The sequence below is a fragment of the Rhinopithecus bieti genome, unplaced genomic scaffold (assembly GCF_001698545.2).
Source record: "Rhinopithecus bieti isolate Rb0 unplaced genomic scaffold, ASM169854v2 scaffold_62033, whole genome shotgun sequence".
Taxonomy (NCBI): domain Eukaryota; kingdom Metazoa; phylum Chordata; class Mammalia; order Primates; family Cercopithecidae; genus Rhinopithecus; species Rhinopithecus bieti.
This window is the reverse complement of record NW_016823575.1, coordinates 186359-211477: the sequence shown is the minus strand read 5'-3', so window position 1 is coordinate 211477 and position 25119 is coordinate 186359. Positions and strand designations below refer to the sequence as shown.

General features: G+C 42.4%; 1 protein-coding gene across 2 annotated transcripts in view; it reads left to right on the top strand.

The window, feature by feature from the left end:
- The window catches only part of LYN (LYN proto-oncogene, Src family tyrosine kinase), a 142770-nt gene that overhangs the window by 62453 nt on the left and 55198 nt on the right, over positions 1-25119 (top strand). The window contains exons 2-8 of one of the 2 annotated variants that reach the window (XM_017861651.1): positions 7673-7809; positions 12118-12163; positions 13279-13384; positions 16104-16202; positions 16326-16429; positions 17608-17757; positions 19481-19633. In XM_017861651.1, coding sequence (XP_017717140.1) covers positions 7678-7809; positions 12118-12163; positions 13279-13384; positions 16104-16202; positions 16326-16429; positions 17608-17757; positions 19481-19633 — 790 coding nt within the window. In that variant the 5' untranslated portion in view covers positions 7673-7677. The remainder of the gene's footprint in view (positions 1-7672; positions 7810-12117; positions 12164-13278; positions 13385-16103; positions 16203-16325; positions 16430-17607; positions 17758-19480; positions 19634-25119) is intronic. The other variant, XM_017861652.1, reaches the window with a different exon arrangement.

Genomic DNA, 25119 nt, shown 5'->3' with positions numbered 1-25119 from the left:
GCTGCTTGAGTTGGGAATTAATGGGGTTGGTGGTGGAGCTTAGTGCTAGTGCCCTCTCCAAGTCTCTCCAACACTGCTGAGGCTGCTAACCAGGCTATTTATTGTGTCCCCATGTCACTTTGATAAGCAGTTTGGAGAAAGCATTCAACTCTTCTGAAGACTTTGTTTCTCTGATCTGAGTCTCCTTTCCGAAAGTAAAGTAAGAAGGACAATTAAAGTGTATCTAAAGGTTTCTGTGTTGGTGGGCAAAGTAAATCTCTTGAGTTATAGAACTGATACTGGAATGCAAGTGTGTAGGGGACATACTTTTAGGGACAAATTCCTATAAATGATGCTTGAACCAGGCTTGGACCTAATTTGAAACTCAAGATCACTTTTGTTTCAGATAGACACCACCCACCTCTATTTCCCCAGGCTTTCTTTCTCTTCCTGTTGTCTTTCTAAGCTCTCTAATTCAGAAAACTCTTGGAGTTGGAGCTCCCTCCATAGAGAGGCAGCAAGACCTTGCATCAGTAAAGAAGTACAGCTTTTAGGCTGGGCACGGTGGCTCATGCCTGTAATCCCAGCACTTTGGGAGACTGACGCGGGAGGATCACCTAAGGTCAGGAGTTTGAGACCAGCCTGGCCAATATGGTGAAACCCTGTCTCTACTGAAAACACAAAAATTAGCTGGGTGTGGTGGTAGGCACCTGTAATCTCAGCTACTTGGGAGGCTGAGGCAGGAGAATTGCTTGAGCCCAGGAGGCAGAGTTTGCAGTGAGCCGAGATCACACCATTGTACTCCATCTTGGGTGACAGAGTGAGACTCCATCTCAAAAAACAAACAAACAAAAAAGAAGTGCAGCTTTTAGATGGAAGGAATAGGTTCTAGGTTCTACAGCACTGTAGGGTGACTATAATTAAACACAATGTATTATATATTCCAAATAGCTGGAAGAGCAAATTTTGAATGTTTGCAACACAAAGAAATAATAAATTAAAAATAATAAAAGCAACAAAAAGAGAAAAAATGCAGCTTTGAAGCCAGACCAAGTTCCAGTCATACCTGAGACCTTTGATTACTTAGCACAGGTTCATCTCTGGGTTTTACTTTCCTCATACACGAAGTACCAAGGACAAAGTAGGCACATATGTGTTTATCCCTTTTCTACCCCCACGTATTTTGTCTCTGACCCTCATAGACATTTATAGCTACTCTGTTTGCTTTAGGTGTGTGACCAGTTGATATTGCAAAGTCAAGCAATAAACCCAGCAGTTGAGTTCAGCAATCCAACTCCATAGTCCTTACTTCAGAATATTTTGTGAATTGTATAGTGTCTTCTTTAGGAATTTCAATAGAAAATTTCTATACAGGATCTTTTACCTCACAAGTGGACTTTAGAACTTAACCAACAAGGTGGTGGATGTCCTCTTAGATTTTTTTCCTGTGGACATTAAATATACATACATATATATGGGTTGTGTACATATATTAGGTTGGTGCAAAAGTAATTGGCAAAAACCACAATTACTTTTGCATCAGCCTAATTTAAATATGTATATATAATTTTTTCAATCAGCAATTCTTGATTGTTTAAGAATGTCCAAATACACAAATCTATCTTTTTAACCCACTCATAATATGTCACTTTGTTCTAACTTAAAGAACTAACCCCTCATGAGGACATCTAGATTGTCTCTACTATAAGTCATGCTAGTGGGAACATCCTTGTGCCCCAGTGCAGTGTATCTAAAGAACAGATTTCGAGAAGTGGAATTCCAATGCAAGATTGCATCTTTGTTGAGCAGCTGGATAATGGTAAGGCATTGCTAGATTTTACCAGAGGCGGTAACTAGGAGTTATAGTTTATCACCCTACCGCCTCTGGTAAGAGTGATTTTATGAAAACAAAACCCTACCGCCTCTGGTAAGAGTGAGTTTTGTTTTGTTTTGTTTTGTTGATGGAGTCTTGCTGTGTCACCCAGGCTGGAGGGCAGTGGCACAGTCTTGGCTTACTGCAACCTCTGCCTCCCAGGCTCAAGCAATTCTCCTGCCTCAGGCTCCTGGAAAGCTGGGACTACAGGCAAGTGCCACCACACCTGGCTAATTTTTGTATTTTTAGTAGAGGCAGAGTTTCATCATGTTAGCCAGGCTGGTCTTGAACCCCTGACCTCAGATGATCCACCCGCCTCAGCCTCCCAAAGTTCTGTGATTACAGTTGTGAGCCACCACACCTGGCCAAGGTAAGAGTGATTTTTAAAAAACAAAAAATGATCCCAGTGTCTGGGAATAAAATAAAAGAGGGATTAAAATCACTCTTCTAATACTCTAAGGCTCTTAAATGAGGATGAGCCACCCCTAATGGGTATTCGTTCCAATGAAAGAAAGACTTTTTAGAAAGAGAAATCTCCAGCCTCACATTTTCTGGATGGGTCAGTGGATGTTGCTTTGTAGTCAAAAGGCTGCCTGGCCGTTTGTGTCTCTCTAGACCATATTGTAGGACTTTTGCAATGAACAGCCTAGAGTTGTATTTGCATGTCAAAGCCTCAGTTACTATCTTGTTTTAACCAGAAATCTCTACCCATAAAATATGTCTTTATTTACTGTTCAAAATATGGTTTTGAAGGCACTGCTGACTACATCATCCACAGCACTTGATATAAAGTGCATTATAAGCAAACTTGGAATTCCTGTTGGGGACACACATTCCCATCAGGAGCCTGGTCTGCTTCCTCTCTCCTGCTGTGACTCACGATGTCCCTGTCCCTTCCTGCCAGAAAAGCGAGGGCAAATGTGCAGGTCAGTTACAGCAGACCTGTTCCCCACAATGTTACCACATTCGCATTCTTCTCATTGCCTTGGCTCTGGTTTTCTGCTTTTATTTTATTAACTTCATTGTTGACTCTTTTGTGGTAAAACATTTTAAAGCTTTTTTCTCTGAGAAAGAGATAGCCTGTAAAAATAATCTGTTTGGCATTGTTAATAAATAGATGAAACATGCATTTCAAAATAGCCATTGTATGGCAAAGTGGTAAGAGCCCAGGCTGTAGACCTAGCTTCTGCCTTAGACTTGAGAGCGCATTCCCATGTGAGTCCTAGCCCCACCTCTCCCAGCTGTGCTGTGCGCCAGTCATTTAACCTTTCTGAGCCTCAGTTTTCTCCTCTGTAAAGTCATCTGGCCATATGGTTTCTTCAAGGATTAAATGAGATGCTCAGTACATTATAAATGTGTAATAGAAGAATACTAAGGTGGAAATCATTGTAAAGTGTAGCTCATATCACCTGGAACATGTAACCACTCTCAGTTTTTGTCAGGAGTATATTGTGTTTTCTACATTTCTGGTACTTTCATACAGCATAAGGAATTGCAAGACCTGTTCTGAGTTTGGGTTGCTCATCCTCATGTCACATGGAGGACCTCTCTGGAGGTTTCTGGTGGGAGAGTATCTGAATGGGGGACCCCACACACTTTGTGAGCAGAGATTGGCGCTGCCTGAGCAGTGAGGCCATGCTAACTCTCCACATGGCTTTAACTTTTTTCATTTTTAGTACATACATTTGATGTTAAATTATCCATGACAATGGCAGGGAGAAAATAAGCATAAATAAATGACCATCTATCGATCTTCCTGTCTTGGATGTCGCCACCCCACGCACATCCACCTGCTTTTTGTTTCCATCCTTCCTCTTCCCAAGACCACTGCCCTTGCACGATCGCCTCCATCTTATCCTCTGTCCCCTTTAGAGGCTAGGGGATGGATTTCCTTACAGTAGCTCGCTCTCCCCCAAACACTTCCTACAGAGTTTCTGCTCAGAAATAGATATCTCAACGTGTCATTTCACAATTGGAAAAATGTTCTGCCAATCCCAGCTACTCCAGAAGCTGAGGCAGGAGGATCCCTTGAGTTCAGGAGTTCGAGACCATCCTGGGCAACACAGGAAGACCCCCCTCCCCTTCTCAAAAGAAAAAGAAGAGAAAGAAAGGAAGGAAGGAAAAGAACAGAAAAGGAAAAGAAAAACATTCCGAGGCTCCCTGCTGAATGCAGTGAAGCCAGCGCTACCTGGCATGCCACCACAGTTAGCCTCTAGCCACGCGCTTTGCTGACGCATCCCCTGCCTTCCTGTGCATGACTGGGGTTTCTACCTTCTTTTTTTTTTTTTGGCGTAAAGTTGTCCATCATATCCTCTTATTTTCTACCCTCCAACTTTTATTTTGACAATTTCAAATCTACAGAAAAAGAGATCACTTTCTTTAGAATCACTAATTTTAAGACATTTTGATACATTTGTCCCTTCCTTTTCTCCCTTCTCATTTTGGCTGAAGTGTTAAAAGTTGCAGACACCATGACCTCTCACCCCCATCCACCTCAGTGTGCATCTGATGCACACTGGATGTTCTCCTGAATAACTACAGTACCATCATATTGCACTTACAAAACAACAGCAGTTCCCTGATATCATAATCTCATGTGTAAGTCAATTTCAACTTCCCCAGTTGTCACGTATCACAGCTGTGTGTCCCCCTCAAGCCCCCAAGATTCCATCGAGGTTGGTACCTTGTCTCTTGGGTCTTCTCTGATATGGAGTGGTTCCATCCCTCCCTCTAGCTGGAGTATCCAGGCAAGTTTTCTGTAGAAAATGGCACATTATGAGTTTTTCTGATTATCTTGTTCCTCTCTTCCATGTATTTCCCATAAACTAGAAGTTATTTTAGAGGTTTCTGTCTGTTTTAGAACAACAGACCCAGGTGGGTTTTGCCTTCTTTCCTTCTCCTCTCTCACCATCATCAGGAGGGGTATTGATGGGCTTGTGGAAGTCCGAAGCCCACCAGCCACAGCTGCTCCATCCTTTCTTTTTATTTTTTTAGATGGAGTCTCACTCTGTCACCCAGGCTGGAGTGCAGTGGTGTGATCCCTGCTCACTGCAAACTTTGCCTCCTGGGTTCAAGTGATTCTCCTGCCTCAGCCTCCCAAATAGCTGGGACTACTTGCGCCCATCACCATGCCAGCTAATTTTTTGTATTTTTAGTAGAGACTGGGTTTCACCATGTTGGCCAGGCTGGTGCCGAACTCCTGACCTCACGATCTGCCCACCTCGGCCTCCCAAAGTGTGTTTATTCTTACTCTTTGAGCACCTGCGTGGAGCGGGGCTGTTTTAGGTTGGGGGTACTGCAGTGAGCAAAGTAGAGGGAAGCTGTCCCAGTCAGCTTAGATGCTAGCTTAGGGAGCTGACCCTAAAATAAACTGATACATGATGGAACGTGGGTGGTAACCAGACAAGAGAGAATTAGTGCAGACCTGTCTGGGGTGATAACATTCCTGTAGGATCTGAGAGAGAGAGAGAGAGAGATGGAGCGAGGGGACGCTGGAGCAAGCAACCAGGGCAGGGGAACCACAGGCACGCGGTGGGGCAGCGCCGCCCGCCCGGGCGTGCTGGGGTGGGGACAGGGGATTCCCTGTGCCCTGGTTGCAGCGCAGCTCGGTCAGGAGCGGCCCGGTGCTCTGTGGGTTGGCCGCACCCATGCAGGGCTCCTGCCCCGGAGCTCACGGTGTGCGCAGGGTCCTTGCGCTGCTATTAACGTATTTGCCCATTTATAAAGCGTGATTTTAAGGGATGATGAGTTAAACACCGCTTTTTCGGGGAGGGCGGCGGGGCGTGGGAGGGATGAGACTGGTGAAAAAAGAACTCCCATACTTACTTAGAGATCAACTCTAAACCCATGGCCGTTTCAGAAACTTTAGCCTATGAAAAAAATGTGCTGTTTTGAATCAAAGAAGTGCTTGCTTCCCCTTTATTTTGGGAACTGCAGCTCGCTAGTTTCAGAAAGAGGTGTGGCTGCTCTTTAGAGGCTTCATACCTCAACTAATGAAATGATAAACAAGTCGAAGTTCCTGGACCAACTGGAAGCCTTCAGGACAACGCAGGCCTGGGCGTGTGGCAGCGCTGTGGGAGAGAGAGGGCCGAGTTCCCAGAAGAGCTCTTGAGGTTTCTTAACACAATTCCTCCCCCACGAGTATTGCCTAATCACACCACCCCTCCCCCTTCCCCAAACTCCTGTCATCTCTCTTTCCTCTAGACTTAACTCTAAGCCCTAGGCCCCAGATTTGGCAGTACTTCAGAATTACACATCATATGGGGAGCACCATGCTCCCACTGTGCCCCAAAAGAGTTTCCCGGACAGTGTCCAGAGAATATGAGATTTTTTTTTTTTTTTTTTTTTTTTTTGAGACAGAATCTTGCTCTGTCGCCCAGGCTGGAGTGCAGTGGTGTGATCTTGGCTCACTGCAACCTCCGCCTCCCGGGTTCAAGCAATTCTCCTGCCTTAGCCTCCTGAGTAGCTGGGACTACAGGCATGCACCACCCCGCCCAGCTAATTTTTGTATTTTTAGTAGAGACGAGTTTCACCATGTTGGCCAGGATGGTCTCCATCTCTTGACCCTGTGATCCGCCCGCCTTGGCCTCACAAGGTGCTGGGATTACAGGCATGAGCCACTGCGCCCAGCTGTTTTGTTTTTAATGCATAGATTTGACCCCAAGGCTATACTGTAAGACAAGAACTGTGTCTGATTCAAATGTTCAAAATCTCCTTTGCCGTCCCCAGAGTGTGTGTGTAATGCTCAGCCGTCCTGCGTTAAGGGAATCACTGGATGACAGAGTTGGTGTTTAGATGTGCACCCTGTGTTGTTTTGCACTGGTCAGGCACCAGCCCCCTTCTTGCCATGGTGGCTTTCCTCCACAGTCCTAGCATGGCTTGCAGAGGCCATCATTTTGCTTTTACCTCCACTAGTACTCCTGGTTTCCTGACTCAAGTAGCTTACTGGGTAGCCCTACTGGATTTGATCATCTGAATGTTTTCATAAGCATCTTCTCTCCCGTAACTGTGTTTCCTCATTTCATTTCCAGTCTTGACGAAAGTCAGGCCATCTTCCTAGGCCCCTAGCTATGTTTAGCTGGAACTGGGTTCTACAGATTCTAGCTCTTCATCACCTGCCCTTGAAGCCTCAAGGGCCCCCACCCCACTCCACCTTGCACACTGCAGATCGGATGTGTCACTTGTCTTCAGGGTAAAAAATCAACCACTCAGCATCACATCCAACATGTGCCTCCCTCTCTGGCCCTGACTCCTGACCTTCCCTACCTGCTCCTTGACTACAGTGTTTAGTGTTGTAGATAGAGCTCATTTTCTGGAGAGATCAGGTTGATCTAGCTCTCGGAAGGGGCCATGTTATCTTGAGCTCATGGTGGTTGCATATGAAGTTTCTTCTTCCTGGAATCTCTTTGCTGACTTTGCAACCTGGCTGCCATCCCTCCCATTTCAACTCACAGAGCATTTCCTTTAGGAAGCTTTCCCTCATCACCTCCTTTTCCTCTTGCCTGAATTACATGTCCTTTCTTAGATCCTGTGGGTCCTCTGTCATCGAGTCTTTACACATCTTTGCCACAAGAATATGAACAGAGTTAGAGCTGAATTTTGTCTGGGTGATGGAAAATTAATGCTCAATAAATATTTGTTGAGTGAATTAATGGATAGGCAAACCTATTTGGGAATAGTATTCACATTTGAGTTTGTTACTCTATATATGATAAAGAATAAAAGTGTATTTTTTTCTACTCTTCTTTAATGGAGAGATTTTGATGACTTGAAGCAGTTCTGGAATGGTAAAACAATGTTGTTGCTTTTATATTTCAACAGGAAATATGGGATGTATAAAATCAAAAGGGAAAGACAGCTTGAATGACGATGGAGTAGATTTGAAGACTCAACCAGTACGTAATACTGAAAGAACTATTTATGTGAGAGATCCAACGTCCAATAAACAGCAAAGGCCAGTAAGTAGATAGTCTCAGGGGAGAATTCCCACAGCAAGATCAAAGCATGGCTGCATAATTTAAACACCAATCTATAATGTGTGCATGCAAAAAAATCCCACTGATTAATTGGTCCTCAAATAATTTTTGATATGCTTTGTAACTTAATCCTTTGAAGAACGTATAAACATTTTAGGGATAACTAGGCCACTCATTGTGCAATAAAGGGGTCTTTGGTCACATTCTTATGTGTGAAGAAAGCCATCTTTCATATTACTGGTGCAAAGACCCCACTATATATATATATAGGTTTGTGTGACTCAAGATATGTAGTGAGAGGCCGGGCGTGGTGTCTCACGCTTGTAATCCCAGCACTTTGGGAGGCTGAGGCAGGCAGATCACTAGGTTAGGAGTTTGAGACCATCCTGGCCAACACAGTGAAACCCCGTCTCTACTGAAAATACAAAAATTAGCTGTACATGGTGGCAGGCATCTGTAATCTCAGCTACTCGGGAGGCTGAGGCAGGAGAATCACTTGAACATGGGAGGCGGAGGTTGCAGTGAGCCAAGATAATAGCGCCACTGCACTCCAGCCTGGGTGACAGAACAAGACTCTGTCTCAAAAAAAAAAAAAAAGATACGTAGTGAGATTAGCTCAGTGGTTTAGAAGCAAAAGGAAATGTGGGATGCAAGTCAGAAACTGAAATAGGAACTAATGTGTCTTTCGTTGTGTCATACATTATCCTGTCTTGTCATTTCTTCAATTAATTCAAAATAGTACAGATCCTGAAGTTGTCATCTTTTATTTTAGTGAATTAAAATATTAAGGAAAAACACCTCTAATTCTGTCCCCTAACCTTAGAGAAATAGCTGAACTAGAAATATTTTATGAGTGATGTGCTATTTGGTGTATTTTGGAAATACTTGGCAAAGAAAGAACTAACATCACATTTTATGGAAAGGAAGAACAGAACTTTGAACAACTATAACCTGAAATCTACTTCATTTCAAAGCTTATATCCTTTATATATGTATTCTCTCACTCTATACATGTATATCGCCCATAGCCTGCTTTCTATGGAATTCTGCAGCATTTAAGCTGGAAACAGCTTATTCCAGATTAGCCCAAATGCCATTATTAAGAATTTTTGGGCCAGGCACGGTGGTTCATGCCTGTACTTTGGGAGGTCACGAGGTCAGGAGTTTGAGACCAGCCTGGCCAACATGGTGAAACCTCGGCTCTACTAAAAGTACAAAAATTAGCCGGGTGTGGTGGTGCGCGCCTGTAGTCCTGGCTACTCAGGGGACTGAGGCGGAAGAGTCGCTTGAACCTGGAAGGCAGAGGTTGCAGTGAGCTGAGATCGCAACACTGCACTCCAGCCTGGGTGACAGAGTGAGACTCTGTCTTTTAAAAAAAAAAAAAGCGTTTTTATAGTTTCTCTAGTCTGACATGTATTTAAATGCTTGGGTGTTTTAGAAATATATTCCCATTATCAAGGCTTTCTGCCTGCCCTCCCCTCACTGTGTCCCCATTATCTTGAAGGTAGGAAGTATCTTTCATGTATCAAAGTCACATGTCATTGTTGAGATGAAGAAATCAACATCGGTCTTCTTAAGAAATGGAGACAGGCCAGGCACAGTCGCTCATGCTGTAATCCCAACAGTTTGGGAGGCTGAGGCGGGTGGATCACCTGAGGTCAGGAGTTCAAAACCAGCCTGGCCAATATGGTGAAACCCCCATCTCTACTAAAAATACAAAAATTAGCTGGGCATGGTGGCACATGTCTGTAATCCCAGCTACTCAGGAGGCTGAGGCAGGAGAATTTTTTGAACCAGGACCCGGGAGGCAGAGGTTGCAGTGAGCCAAGATTGCACCACTGCACTCCAGCCTGTGCTACAGAGCCTGTGCTACAAGATTGCACCACTGCACTCCAGCCTGTGCTGAGAGTCTCCAAAAAAAAAAAAAAAAAGGAAGTGGAGATAAAGAGTGGATGTATCATGCTATTAAGTTATCATACATGATGTTTCTGGATAAATTAGCATTGTAATTTTATGTATAGAAAAGATATGTACTTAAAGTGTATAAGAATAATACATTTAATTGTGTGACAAATATAAATATAAAATTTAAAAACTTATTACAGGCAGTGAAAAAAGATTACATAAGTATATACAGATATCGAACCATATAATATATACATATGACTAATAGTAAAATAAGAGAAATTAGAGTCACAAATAGTTTTCTCATAGACATCAGAGTTCTCAAAAAAGGATCTGATTTTTCTCATACCGTATGCCATAGATTTATATGTTTTAAAACACAAGTTTTTTCGTTTTGCTTCTATTTATTTATTTATTTAGAGGCAGAGATTTGCTCTTGTTGCCCAGGCTGGAGTACAGTGGCGCCATCTCAGCTCACTGCAACCTCCTCCTGAGTTCAAGCGATTCTCCTGCCTCAGCCTCCCGAGTAGCTGGGAGTACAGGCATGCGCCACCACTCCTGGCTAATTTTTGTGTTTTTAGTAGAGACAGGGTTTCACCATGTTGGCCAGGCTGGTCTTGAGCTCCTGACCTCAGGTGATCTATCCGCCTCGGCCTCCCAAAGTGTTGGGATTACAGGCGTGAGCCACCGCACCGAGCCTGTTTTTTGTTTTTAAATGAACAAAGATGTCCTTTATTCAGAAGAGTCGAAGAGAATAGTGTACAAACCCATGCACCATTTTTTCCTCTTGTTCAAAGTAAAGGGGATTAAAAATCAAGTTTGAAAGCAGAAGTAGTAACCGTGCTTAAAGCCTTTCAATTCCCTCCTGTATACCATAAGTATTCCAGTTTTTCCCTTCTGTGGTCACAGATGCCCTCGCCTCATGAGCCAGTTAGCTTGGCCTTATTCCATGGCCATAACCAACACTCTCAGCCCTGGCCAGATATGCCAAACTGTGTGCTATGGATTGATTAAAAAGGGAATATGATGAGAAGGTGAGATAGAGTTGATGCAAATTCAACAACATTCTAGAAAAACCCATTTTAAGGAAAATCTAGAGCAGTAGTATATGTGTTGCATATATGTGTTTTGGTCTTATAAAAGCGTATTAAAATGTTTGTAAGTTAAGGGCTTTTGATATTTGAAAATCAGCTTGCTGCTTTTAAAATGATTGTAATTAGTTTCTAGTTTTCTAGTTATTTCCTCCAAATCACATAAAATAGATCATATATCCAAATTATGCAAATCTGAATGACTAAAAAATCAACATAAAACTTCCCGACATAAATATTTGAAGGATAGTATGCAGCCATGGGTTTTTCTGGTACCACAATGTAGTAATTTTCCCTGCCTCACTGAACTAGAGATTTTATGGGCTTTCATCAGAAATTTAAATTTCAGTACAAACTGTTTTGGTCCCATTCTATGAAGCCACTTTAATCAAAGAGAAACAGAAAAGTTACATGGCTTGTGGTATAGGCCTCTAACAGCATCTATCTTACAAGAGGCCCAGAGGCCTCACACAGCCTCACGCGGCACTGTTAGGAAAAGGAATTTGATTTTAAAGGTAATTGAGGTGGACTTTTGTGCCACCAAATCCTTTCCAATAACTCACCTCCCCACTGAAATAACAGGGGATGCCACCTGTCCCTGCGATGGAGTCAGGGTCAGCCCAAGAAAGCCTGGATGGGATGGGACTTGCTCTCAGCCTCCAGGGACAGAGCCCTGACCATGCAATTTTATACAGCTGGGGAAGCCTTGGATGGGCAGTCCCGGGCTGGGACGGCAACTCCACCAAGTCACCAGGGTCCCGCCACTTCCGTCTCCATCCTCCTGCCGCTGATGTTTGGTTTCTATTTGAAGACTCCAGCCTTCACTTGTTTCTAGGGGGAGAGAAAGAGGCAAGGGAAAAGGGGAGCTGACAGCAAAGCCCTGCCCAGCTGATCTACGGACCAAAACTCCCTCCGCCTTCTGCCCAGGGCTAGAGAGTTTGGCAGCACACTCATTGAGCTGGGCAAACTGCCACCCCAAATAATATCAGGGTTCTGTCACCAAATAAGAGGAGGAGCTAGGATGAGGTGAACACCTAGCAGCCCCTGCCCAGAACCTTGCTCCCTTCCTGCCACCCACAGCAAGTGGTAAAGAGCCCTGTCACTGGCCGAGCAGGGCAGGATGCACCTCAACAGGTTTTTCCCTCTGTGCTCCTGTTCTTTCTAACTTAATAAATGAGCCCATCCTAACAGCATCTGCTACTGTTACAAAAATCATATATACAACATGAATGTGAGTAAGAAAAGCTAACCAGTGTTGTGTTTTTTTTTGTTTCTAACAAATATTCTCTCATAGGTTCCAGAATCTCAGCTTTTACCTGGACAGAGGTTTCAAGCTAAAGGTATGGTTTCATAGCAACATAGTTAAATTTTTTTTCTTTACTATTAGAGCTTCTATAAAGTGATTGTCCTAAATGTTTTATTTGTTTATTGTGGAACATATATAACATAAAAATTTACCCTCATAACTATTTTTAAGTATACATTTCTGCAGCATTTTGTACATTCACATTGTTGTACAACCAGTACCACCCTCCATCTCCAGAATGCATCTTCTCAAACTGAAACTCCATACCCATTAAACAATAAGTCCCCATTGCCTCCTCTCCCAGCCGCTGGCAACCTCCGCTCTTTGTGTCTTTATGAATTTCACTACTCTAGGTACCTCCTAGAAGTGGAATCATACAGTAATTGACCTTTTGTGTTTGGGTTATTTCACTTAGTGTGATGTTCTCAAGGCTCATCCATGCTGTAGAAAGTGTTAGAGTTTATTTCCTTCTAAGGGTGAATATTTCCTTGTAAGTATATGCCCTGGCCAGGTGTGGTGGCTCACACCTGTAATCCCAGCACTTTGGGAGTCCAAGGCAGGTGGATCATCTGTGGTCAGGAGTTTGAGACCAGCCTGGTCAACATGGTGAAACCCCATCTCTACTGAAAACACAAAAAATTAGCCTGGTGTGGTAGTGGGCACCTGTAATCCCAGCTACTGAGGAGGCTGAGGCAGGAGAATTGCTTGAACCCAGGAGGTGGAGGTTGCAGTGAACTGAGATTGCACCATTGCACTCCAGCTTGGGTGACAAGACTGAGAGTCCATCTCCAAAAAAAAAAAGCGCCATGATGTTTATCCATTCCTCCATCAGTGGACGTTTGCATTATTTCCACATCTTGGCTATTTGAAATAATCCTGCTGTGAACATGGGTGTATCATTTCTTAAATATGGAGTTATATTATAGTTTTAGTTTTAAGTGATTTGCAATAACAAATACTGGACACAGTGTATACAGCAAGCTACTCTCTGTGGGCGTGCAGACCGTGAGCCCACTTGGCAGGAAGCACATGTCCTTCTTGCAGTCACCCCTCTCTTAGTGCTTCCTCTCATCCTTTGTGCCCCATGAGGTTTGTTAAAATGCTTCTGCTGATGGATTCCTACAGATGTTCTCTTGTGTTCATCTATAGATCCAGAGGAACAAGGAGACATTGTGGTAGCCTTGTACCCGTATGATGGCATCCACCCGGACGACTTATCTTTCAAGAAAGGAGAGAAGATGAAAGTCCTGGAGGAGTAAGTGCTCTCAAGCATGCCATGGCTGCTCCTTTCCTCAGGCCACTGAGCCCTGCAGGCTGTCCTCTTGTCTTGCTTCTGGTGCTACAGCCATAGCCTAGCTCCCTTCCTGTAATGGGCATGAGGCCTCCTTGCTATCCACAGGGAGTGGGCAGTGGAAGGAACAGAGCCAAAGGGATTTTCCTTTTAAGTCCGTCTGTGAGCACTCTGCAGGGGGTTTCCCTTTGAAGACAGATGCTGGTTTTTCTTTAAAACAATTTCTTTTTAGATGGGATCTCTCTCTGTCATCCAGACTAGAATGCAGTGGCGTGATCATAGCTCACTGCAGCCTTGAACTCCTAGGCTCAAGCAATCCTCTCACCTCAGCCTCCTGAGAAGCTAGGACTAAAGGCATGTGCCACCATGCCTGGCTAATTTTTAAAATTTTTGTAGAGATGGGATCTTGATATGTTGCCCAGGCTGGTCTTGAACTCCTGCTGTCAAGCAATTCTCCTTCCTTGGCCTCCCAAAGTGCTGGGATTACAGGTGTGAGCCACCACACCTAGCCTGGTTTCTTTCTTTATCCACTCTTGCCATCTTAAGAAATTTGGGTCTGTGTGGCCCATGCGTGACATTTGAAATGGCACTTTTCTTTTGTTATATTACTCATGTTTAGACTGGGTTCATGGGCCCAGCCAAATTTGAGTTCTAAGGATGCTGAGCTACAGCAGCCGTGTTGGAAAATTCTCGACTCAGCAGCCGCCATGCTTTTGTGAGGATGTTTGAGTGTCATCATCTCCTCGATCCCCTCTTGCTGATTCAGACATGTGGCAGTGTCAGGCCATAGGCATGCAGGACAGTGCTCAGAATAAGAAACTCCAGTTGCTTTAATTCTAGCGTGTTTTTCTTACTAATCTTGCATTAAATGTCATTATGACCTGCCAAATAGAGTTTGAGGGGGAGACCCCCTTATTAAGGACAAGGTGTTCCGTGGTTGACAGCAGTGTTGCTTATGGGTTGAACATGAACTTAAACCTGATCCTGGCCCTGCCACTTGATAACTGTATGACCTTGACAAGACCCTTAAACTTTTGTACCTTGGTTTCTTTACTTATAAAATGGGAATGACAGTACCTAGATCATGGGGTTGATGTGAGCATGATGCATGTGTATAAACATAACATAAGCAAAGAGGAGGCAGAGCTTAGTATTAGTTCTAGTTGTCTTCATGCCTTACAGACAAGGATCCTGTCTGTGTGTGGAATTTATAGAGGAATGCAGTTAAGGCTCAAGGGGACCCATTCCTTCCCCCATTACTGGCTTACCTGCTTGCTTCTTCCAGTGCTGGTTCCTTCCTCCTCCCTGGCTCCATGTCTGCCTTTCTGCTGAGGACTCAAGCATGGTGATGAGGCTCACTTGCTTGGAATTGTCTTATGGTTTTCTTTTTTTCATGGTGTCCATCTCTATGATAACTAGATGTTTGAACAAAGGAGTTTATAATGCATGGACCAGTATTCCCTTGACTGTCATTTCTATAAGGCTTTGAAAGCATTTCTCAGCTATCCTGGGGCAAGTTACAAACCTTTTGCTTCTGTGAGATGGGAGCCATTTGTACCAACTCTTCTTTGTGCACCCCTGATCACAGTGATGCATACTTTAGTTGTAAGTCTGTTTTCCTTTGCTTCTGTCTCTAAACATATTTTAATTCCATCACAAAGAGTGAATTTTCCCACTGGATTCTGGGGTTCCAGAGATGTTCTCCACCCACCTTCACCCTCCTAAACAAACATCCTGAGACAATTGCTATTGTAGCTGTTGAGTCTTGGATATAAATACTTTTTTCCTTTTATTTTTAGTTGACATGGAATAATTATATGCAGCCATGGGATACAGAGTGATATTTTGATACATATATGCAGTGTGTACGGATCAAATCAGCATAATTAGCATATCCATCACCTTGAACATTTATTATTTCTTTGTGTTGTGAACATTCAAAACCCTCACTGCCAGCTTCTTTTCTTTCTCTCTCTCTCTTTTTGATAGCTTTATTGAGAATTCACAATACCACACAATTCACCCATTTAAAGTGTACAATTCAGTGATTTTTTTAGTGTAGTCACAGAATTGTGCAACTATCACCACAATCCACTGTAGAACATTTTAAATACCCCAAAAGGAAACCCTGGACTCCTTAGCTGTCACCTCCACTCTCCCATTCTCTCCAGCCCTAGGAAACTACAAATCTACTTTTTATCTCTGAAGACTGACCTATTCTGGATATTTCACATACGTGGAATCATACAATATGTGGTCCTTCATGGCTGCCTTCTTTTATTTAGCATAATGTTTTCAAAGTTCATCCCTGTTGTAGCATCTCTCAGCACTCCATTCCTTTCACTGCTGAGTAATATTGCACTGGACGGATATTCCAGATTTTGTCCATTCATCAGTTGATAGACATTTTGGTTGTTTCTACTTTTTGCTTTTACAAATAATGCTTTGAACATTCATGTACAAGTTTTTGTGTGGATGTTATGGTTTCATCTTTCTTGGGTATAGGTCAAGGAGTGTAATTGCAGGGTCCTGTGGTAACTCTATGTTTTCTTTATTTTTAATTTTTTAATTGATACATAGTATCTGTACATAAATACATATTTATGGGATATCTGTGATATTTTGATATATGCATGGAATATGTAATCTTCTAACTTCTTTTTGTTGTGTATTTCTATTCTAGGCATGGAGAATGGTGGAAAGCAAAGTCCCTTTTAACAAAAAAAGAAGGCTTCATCCCCAGCAACTATGTGGCCAAACTCAACACCTTAGAAACAGAAGAGTGAGTCCTCATGTGTTGTCATCTTGGTGGCTTTGTTTGCCACATTGGATTTCTTGTTAATATTCTTCACCTTTTTCTTGCTCTGGAACATAATATGCACGAAATGTTGAAATGTCTTCACAGGTGGTTTTTCAAGGATATAACCAGGAAGGACGCAGAAAGGCAGCTTTTGGCACCAGGAAATAGTGCTGGAGCTTTCCTTATTAGAGAAAGTGAAACGTTAAAAGGTAGGAAATGGTTCAAGGCCTCTTTTAAAACACTATTTAGGAAATTATTTTTAGAAACTATTCTAGAATTACTCAAGGGGAAAAAAGGATATAGTATGCTCTGGTAGTAAAAGTTTTATAGTTTGATAAAAAATAACAAACTTCAATGATTCGTTGTGCTACTAAAAGTAATATAGTTGAGTGTGGTGGCTCGCACCTGTAATCCTAACATTTTGGGAGGCTGAGGCAAGAGGATCACTTGAGTCCAGTAGTTGGAGACCAGCCTGGGCAACATAGCAAGACCCCATCTCTACAAGAAATAAAAAACTAGTCAGGCCTGGCAGCGCATGCCTATAGTCCCAGCTACTCTGGAGGCTGAGGTAGGAAGATCACCTGAACCCAGGGAAGGTAGGCTGCAGTGAGCTGTGATCATGCCACTGCACTCCTAGCTAGCCTGAGTGACAGAGTGAGGCACTGTCTCAAAAAAAAAGAAAAGAAAAAAGTACGGCAGAAAGCACACATGATTGTGGCCACTTCTTACCATGCTTTGTTTGCTGAGGCTTTTGCATTATTATTTAGAATAAATCCTGAAATTTTAAGACAAAGAAAATTAGGCTGGGCATGGTGGCTCAGGCCTGTAATCCCAATGCTTTGGGAGGCTGAGACATGAGAATCACTTGAACCCAGCAGTTTGATACCAAGCGTGGGCAACATAGCAAGAGCCTGTCTCTATAAGAAATTTAAAAATTAGCCAGGTGTGGTGGTACATGATTGTAGTCTCAGCTACTTCGGAGGTTGGGGTAGAAAGATCGTTTGAGCCCAGGAGGTCAAGGCGGCAGTTAGCTATGATTGTGCCGCTGTACTCCAGCCTGGGTGACAGAGCAAGAACCTGTTAAACAAAAAAAAAAAAAGAAAAAGAAAATCAAAGTAACTTAAAAAATTTTAAATGTAGCTAAATAATAATTTTTAAAAATTATCATGAAGAAAGAAAATGGTATGTTGGCAAGCTACACAGCAAACAAAACGTGGCTTCATTTGTCAAGTAGAATTTTTATAGGACTTTTAAAATTGTGCATTTTATACAACTTCATATATATATATTTTGCATATTTTATCACAAAATGTGTACTGCAGTTGTTGTATAATGCAAATCTTATTTGTGAGATATAAACATTTACTTATACCTTTCCCCCCCATAGGAAGCTTCTCTCTGTCTGTCAGAGACTTTGACCCTGTGCATGGGGATGTTATTAAGCACTACAAAATTAGAAGTCTGGATAATGGGGGCTATTACATCTCTCCACGAATCACTTTTCCCTGTATCAGCGACATGATTAAACATTACCAAAGTAAGTAAAAACTGAACATTCAACAAGACAAAATATATTTGTTATGATATGTATAAGACGTCACACACTATTTTATATTAAAACTTTTAGGCATCATATTTCTCTTAGACACAGTTGCAGGTCATATTCTATAAATGATTCTAAATTAATCTATAGTTAGGCCAGGCACAGTGGCTCACGCCTGTAATCCCAGCACTTTGGGAGGCCAAGGCAGGTGGATCACTTGAGGTCAGGAGTTCGAGACCAGCCTGGCCAACGGTGATAGCCCATCTCTACCAGAAAAAAAAAAAATTAGCCAGGCATAGTGGTATGTGCCTGTAGTCCCAGCTACTCGGGAGGCTGAGGCAGGAGAATCACTTGAACACAGGAGGCAGAGATTGCAGTGAGCTGAAATCACCCCACTGCACTTCAGCCTGGGTGACAGAGCAAGACTCTGTTTCAAAAAACAAATAATAAAATAAAAGTAATTAATTAATCTGAAGTTAAATACACAAAGCAAGATTTGATCCTTGTGATCCTCTCAGTCCTTCCCACCTAGTAGTACATGCTGTTTGACATTCAGTGTTCCAAAATTACCAAGAGAAAAATATATGTTATCTTTGCATATATTTTTACAATACATCTGAATATCTGGAATAGGAATGCAGATTTGCAGATCTGTGTTTGCGTGTGTGTGTGTGTGTGTGTATGTAAAAGTAATATATATTCTTGGTAAAGTCAAACAGAAATGACACTACCACTGAAATATTTAGAAGTGGCAGGTCAATGTCCCTGTCTCCAGTGCCACTTTGCAGCCCTGCGAAGCCTGGGCCTGAAACTCTGGGTCCCTTTGCTGTGTGACTGGAGTCAGTTGAGTGGTTGTTGCCCCAGCTCCTTTCTATGACCTGATTGAAGGGAATGCATATCATAGGTTTGCTTGAGTCCCAAAACATGGAGAGAGCAACGTGCTTCCGATTTTGTAGATTCCTGCCTCCCTCCGCCCTCCCATTCCTGTGTGCATCCTGCACATGCTGAGAGCTTGTGGTGCTCTGGCTCTGTTCTGGGGCCTAGGGTCCAGTGGTGACATGACCGACTCCCCACTATGGTACCCCATGAAGCTTAATGTAGGCTCAGTAATCTGAAATCACATTTTATTAAGTGTGACAACCTGTCAGCCTATGGTTGTCTGTTGGCTTTGTTATTTTTGTTCATGTATGTTAGCAGTGCTGATGAATACAAACAAGTGTGTTTTAAATGGTTTTTCTTATACAAATTTCAGGCTGGTGGCTCACGCCTATAATCCCAGTACTTTGGGAGGCCGAGGTGGATGGATCACTTGAGGTCAGGAGTTCGTGACCAGCCTGGCCAACGTAATGAAACTCTGTCTCTACTAAAAAATATAAAAATTAGCTGGGCATAGTGGCAGGCTCCTGTAATCCCAGCAACTTGGGAGGCTGAGGCAGAAGAATTGCTTGAAACCAGGAGGCGGAGGTTGCAGTGAGCTGAGATCTCCCATTGCACTCCAGCCTTGGCGACAAGAGTGAAACTTCGTCTCAAAAAAAAGAAAAATAAACAAAAAACCCCACAAATTTCAAAAGTCACAAGTATGTGAAGGATGCATTTTAGTTCACAGACTGCGGCAGGTTGGACATTATAAGGCTCCTAGTTGAAACTCTTCTTTATAGACACAGGTGAAGTCTAAAGTATTGCATTTCTTAACTTAAATTTTTCCCTTTCAAATTAGAGCAGCCAGATGGCTTGTGCAGAAGATTGGAGAAGGCTTGTATTAGTCCCAAGCCACAGAAGCCATGGGATAAAGATGCCTGGGAGATCCCCCGGGAGTCCATCAAGTTGGTGAAAAGGCTCGGCGCTGGGCAGTTTGGGGAAGTCTGGATGGGTAAGTGCGTGGCTTGGGGGCCTATGTCCTTTTAGAGATCGTGACAGAAGAAGTAAAGGCTCAAGCCAATTTCGATCAGCTTCTGAGCTAGACACTGAATTATGTCAGAAGCATCATTTATTTTGTTTTCCTGTGTCCATCGGGGTTGAGAACTGGCCTGCAAAATCTATTTACTTCAGCTCTTGCTCTTTCTTGCGACTTAGTAATTCTCTTAATGTTTGTAAGGAGGGGAGTAATGGGTATTTATCTTGATCATCTGCGCATTTCTTCATGATTCCCTCATCGCCAGATTCTCTGGATGCACAGTTCAAGTGCAAGAAATTTGCTTCCATCTCTGGGAAAGGTTATCTTAGGGCTGGGACCCATTGGCTTAATAGAAAGCCTTAATGTATTACAATTTGAGGGTCACCAAGAAAGTTTCTGAGGTTCTCAAAGTCACATCCTGAATAAATCATTTCTTACCATTAAGTATTGCCTTCTCAGGCTGGCAAGAAGTGCAGCAAGATTATAGCAGTGGCTTTTTCCAGGGGATTCTTTTCATCTACCTACTTTTAAAAAAGTTTTATAGTGGGCTGAGAACAGTGGCTCATGCCTGTAATCCCAGCACTTTGGGAGGCTGAGGCAGGAAGATTGCTTGATCCTAGGAGGCTGGGAACAGCCTGAGCAACATAGGGAGACCCCGTCTCTACAGATAAAGAAATTAGCCAGGTGCCATGGTGTGCGCCTGTAGTTCCAGCTACTTGGGAGGCTGAGGTGGGAGGATCACTTGAGCCAAGGAGGTCGAGGCTGTAGTGGACTGAGATGGCACTCCTGCACTCCAGCCTGGGTGACACAGTGAGACCCTGCCTCTAAAAAAATAAATAAATAAATAAATAAATACATGTTTTCATAGTGAATGTGAATTTCTTTAGTGATAAGAGGTTTTTAGAACAAAAATGCTAAAGCATAACATTCTTTTAATGGTTCTAATGGAATGTGTGGTTATTTCTGGAAAGGGTAACATGTTAGGTCACACACATCTGACTGGGTCACTTTTTCTGTGTCAGCTTTCTAAATGGAAGGGGCAGATGGCTTTTAAACACTCTCCAGCCCCGGCAGAGCAGAAGCTGCAGCTACGTGGGCATGTCACCTCTGCATCCAGGTTTTCCCTCTACAGTCTTGGCCTGTGGGATCACAGCCTTGCTCACTTTCTCCTGTTGGCCCCTCTTGAGCCGAAGTGTCTTTTAAACACGGCACATACTGAGCCAGTCTATCATTAATTCTTACTGCACTGTAAGTCTTTCTGCACATATTTGCAGAATTCAGGTAAACTGTAATTACATGACTTCACATTCTCCGTTTGGATTGGCACGTGTCAGAACTGGTTGGCAGTACAAATCAGGTCCTCCGTTTCTGTTCCGCTCAGCAGATTCATGGGTGTGAGTGCTCACTCTGAATGTTGTCTCTTCCCATGCACACTCTATTGTCTAAGTTGGAACATCTTCCTCCTCATTTCTCTATGTGCTCTTTTTTTAATTAACATGAAATTCACATGACGTAATTAATCATTTAAAACGACCAATTCAGTGACATTTAGTACATTCACAATATTGTGCAGCGACCACCTCCATCTACTTTCAAAATGTTTTCATCATCCCAAAAGGAAGCAATGTACCCAATAAACAATCACTCTTCATTTCTCCCACCACTCAGCCCCTGGCAGCCACCATTCTTTCTGTCTCTATGAATTTAACCACTCTAGGTACCTTGTATAAGTGGAATCATTTATTTGTCCTTTTGTGTCTGGCGTATTTCACCTAGCATAATGTTTTCAAGGTTCATCCATGTTGTAGAACGTATTAGAATTTTCTTGTTTTATGGCTGAGTAATATTCCATTGCATGACTATACCAGAGTTTGTTTATCTACTTATCCATTGGTGGACCTTTCAGTTGTTTTTACCTTTTGACTGTTATGAATAATGCTATATGAACGTTCACATACAATTTATTATGTGGACACATTTTCATTTCTCTTGTGTATAAACCTAGGAGTTCAATTGCTGGGGCATGTGGTAAGCCTCTGTTGAACTTTTTGAAGAACCACAAAACTGTTATCTGCTCATTAAAAAAATGACTTGGCTTCTTTTTTCCTCCGATGATGTTTATATTTGTTTTTCTCCAAATCTACAGAATGGAGCAGGAATAATATAATGAATATTGTATATCCTTCACGTAGATTCACCGGTTGTTAATATTGTCCTAATTTTCTTGTTCTTTTATTTACGTACACATACATAGATGTTATTATTGTCGTTGACCACCTGAGACTAAGTGCAGATGTGACTTGCTGAGTTTTGTGTAGAGTGTCTAAGCACCTAAGCAGTGCTGTGTTCTCAGTGCACCTGTCAGGAGGCATAGTATTAGCCGGTCCTATTCTTAATGATGTTCTATTTGATTTTGTCTACAGTGATCCACCATCAATTTTATTTAAAGTTTTTAGATCCAAAAGTTTAAATGGATCATTTAAATTTAGTTTCTCCGTGGCAACTTTTTACTCCCTTTTGTAATAAATAAATACTCTGTGGGAAGTTTCTTTAAGACTGTGTAAAAAGAACTTTCTCCAAATGGTTTCAGCACGATCTGCGAATTCTCTTCCCTCTTAGAAGCCGACACTTCTCTATAAAGCTTCAGTCCTTTCTGTCCTCCTCCCTGCTCATTGGACATGTCTGTTCCAACCCCACTGGCTCACATCAAGAACGAGGGACTTCTGCCTTCTCTTCCCAGCTTCCCCGTCTGTTCACTGAGAGTATTGGCAGGAAAACCAGGATCACAATCACAGTTAATTGTGTTCTTAGTCCATCTGAGTACTTACTGTGACCTTGCGTGGGGAGAAGGAGGAGAAGACAGGAGGAAGGGAAAAAAGAGTGTACAAGCTCTACGGGCCCTGCTCTAAGTGCATTTGCATTGACATTCTCACATACTCATTGCTGTAGCACTGCGAATGAGACAGGCATTTCTGTGATCATTTGATAAACAACATCACTGAGAATCAGATAAGCAACTTACTCAAGGTCATTCAAGGCAGTGAGAGAGCCAGGCTGCTCTGGCATCTGGGAACCCTGGACTCAATTATTTGCTATGCTGTTTCTAAGTTAATTTGACTTCCTTAGCCTCAGTTTCCACATCAATGAAATGGACAAACTCCTATCTTATCAGTTGTTCAAAGGAAGAATGAGATTATGCACCTAGGATGTTTCCCAGAGTCTGACTCCATGTGCCCTATTTTTATTATCATCACTTTTTTGTATTTGATTCTAGTTATTGGAAGCTATATTTTGATGCCTTTTCCCCAACTTTAATCATAAAACAGAACTATAAATAATCCAATTAGACGTTCCTATGGATATTTGCTGGCAAAGTAATTAACATGTCTGTCATGAAAAGAAATGTAGAGGGAGGTTAATCAGGATGTACTGGTTCACCCTAAATCAGTAGCCCTGCATATAAAGTGGTGGCTTGGAATTTTGTTCCAGCCTCTCCTATTCAGCTGTGAAGCCAGGATAAAGCATCAAATTGCATGCTGTTTGCACCTAAGAGGTAAGTACAGTGAACCAAGTACATTCAAATCCAACTGCTTGAGTGAATTATTTCTCAGTAACACTGTTTTTAAAGATGCAGTTGTTGGCAAGGCACAGTGACTCACACCAGTAATCCTGGCACTTCAGGAGGCCGAGGCAGGTAGATTGCCTGAGCTCAGAAGTTCGAGACTAGCCTGAACAACATGGTAAAACCTTGTCTCTACCAAAAATACAAAGAAAATTAGTTGAGCGTGATGGTGTTGCACCTGTGTTTCCATCTACTCAGGAGGCTGAGGTGGGAGGATCACTTGAGCCTGGGAGGTGGAGGCTGCAGTGAGCTGAGATTGCACCACTGCGCTCCAACCTGGGTGACAGAGTGAAACCCCATTCAATAAATAAATAAATAAATATCCAGTTGCTGCCAACCTGGATGCCTGGCATCAAAAGTGCTGCTGTCAGCTGTGGTGTCAGTGCATCTGCCAGGGAGTGCCTGGTGAGGCTGGGGGCAAGAAGTCAGGATCTAGGCAGCCTGGCGCACACACCTCAGCAGACCTGCTTACATCCCCCGTTCTGTTGTAAGGTGCAAGTCTGCACTAAAATTGTGCACCTGGAGCTCAAGAACATTGGTCCTTTCTGGGACTGGGAAAACCTCCTTGCTTCTAATTCCAGATACACCAAATCCCCCTGTCTATTTCTCTTCCTTTCCTGCACACAACCTTAATTTTAGATAACTTTTGCTTATCATATATCCAGGTAGTGCCTGGGAGAAACAAGTTTAGAAGAGAGGAGAATGGGGTGTTGGAAAGTATGTGATTGTTCTATGCAAATTGTTACTTTTAGACTGTCTGAAACAGGGTAAAATCTTGAGAAAATACATCATTTGAATAGATTTGCTCATTCTGTTTTTAAAAATTGTGGTAAAATACACATGACATAAAATTTGCTTTTTAGCCATGTTTAGGTGTACAGTTCAGTAGGTTAAATGCATCTACATTGTTATGCAAACAATCTCCATACTCTCTTTTCATCTGATAAAACTGAAAGACTCTGTACTCTTTAACACCAACTTCCTGATCCCCCTCCCTCCAGCTTCTGGCAACCACCATGCTACTTTCTGTCTCTATGAATTTGACTACCTTAGGTACCTCAAATAATTAGAATCATACAGTATTTGTCTTTTTGACTCTGGCTTACTTCACTTAGCGTGATGTCTCCAAGGTTTATGTTGTGTCGTAGCATGTGTCAGAATTTCTTTGTTTTTTAAGGCTGAATGATATTCCTTTATATGCATACGTAACATTTTGTTTATTCATCTGTTGATGGACAATTAGGTTGTTTCTACATTTTGGCTATTGTGAATATGCCACTGTGAACATGGGTGCACAGATACCTTTCTGAGACCTTATTTTCCATTCCTTTGAGTATAAATCCAGTAGTGGAATTGCTGGATCCTGTAATGCTTCTATCTTTAAAATTTTGAGGCACTGCCGTACTGTTTTCTATATCGGCTATACCATTTTACATTCCCACTGACAGTGTATAAGTGTTCTGTTTCTCCACAGCCTCACCAACAGTTGTTATTTTCTGTTTTGGGGATTTTTTTGTTGGCTGGTTGGCTGTTTTGATAGTTGTCATTTTAATAGATGTGAGATGGTATCTTACTGTGGTTTTGATTTGTGTTTTCCTAATAATTAGTGACCAAGCCTCTTTTCATGTCCTTCCTGGTCATTTCTACATCTCCTTTGGAGAAACTTATGTTCAAGTCCTTTTCTCACTTTTTAAATTGTGTTTTTTACTTGATTTACTAATAATGTTTTAAATGACAGAGGCAGTAGAGCCTCATCTAAAGTGGGGTTTAATGAAACCTGTCTCAGAGGGATTGCATAACAATTGAAAGAAATTGTGCAGGTAAGTTCAACTGACAGCAT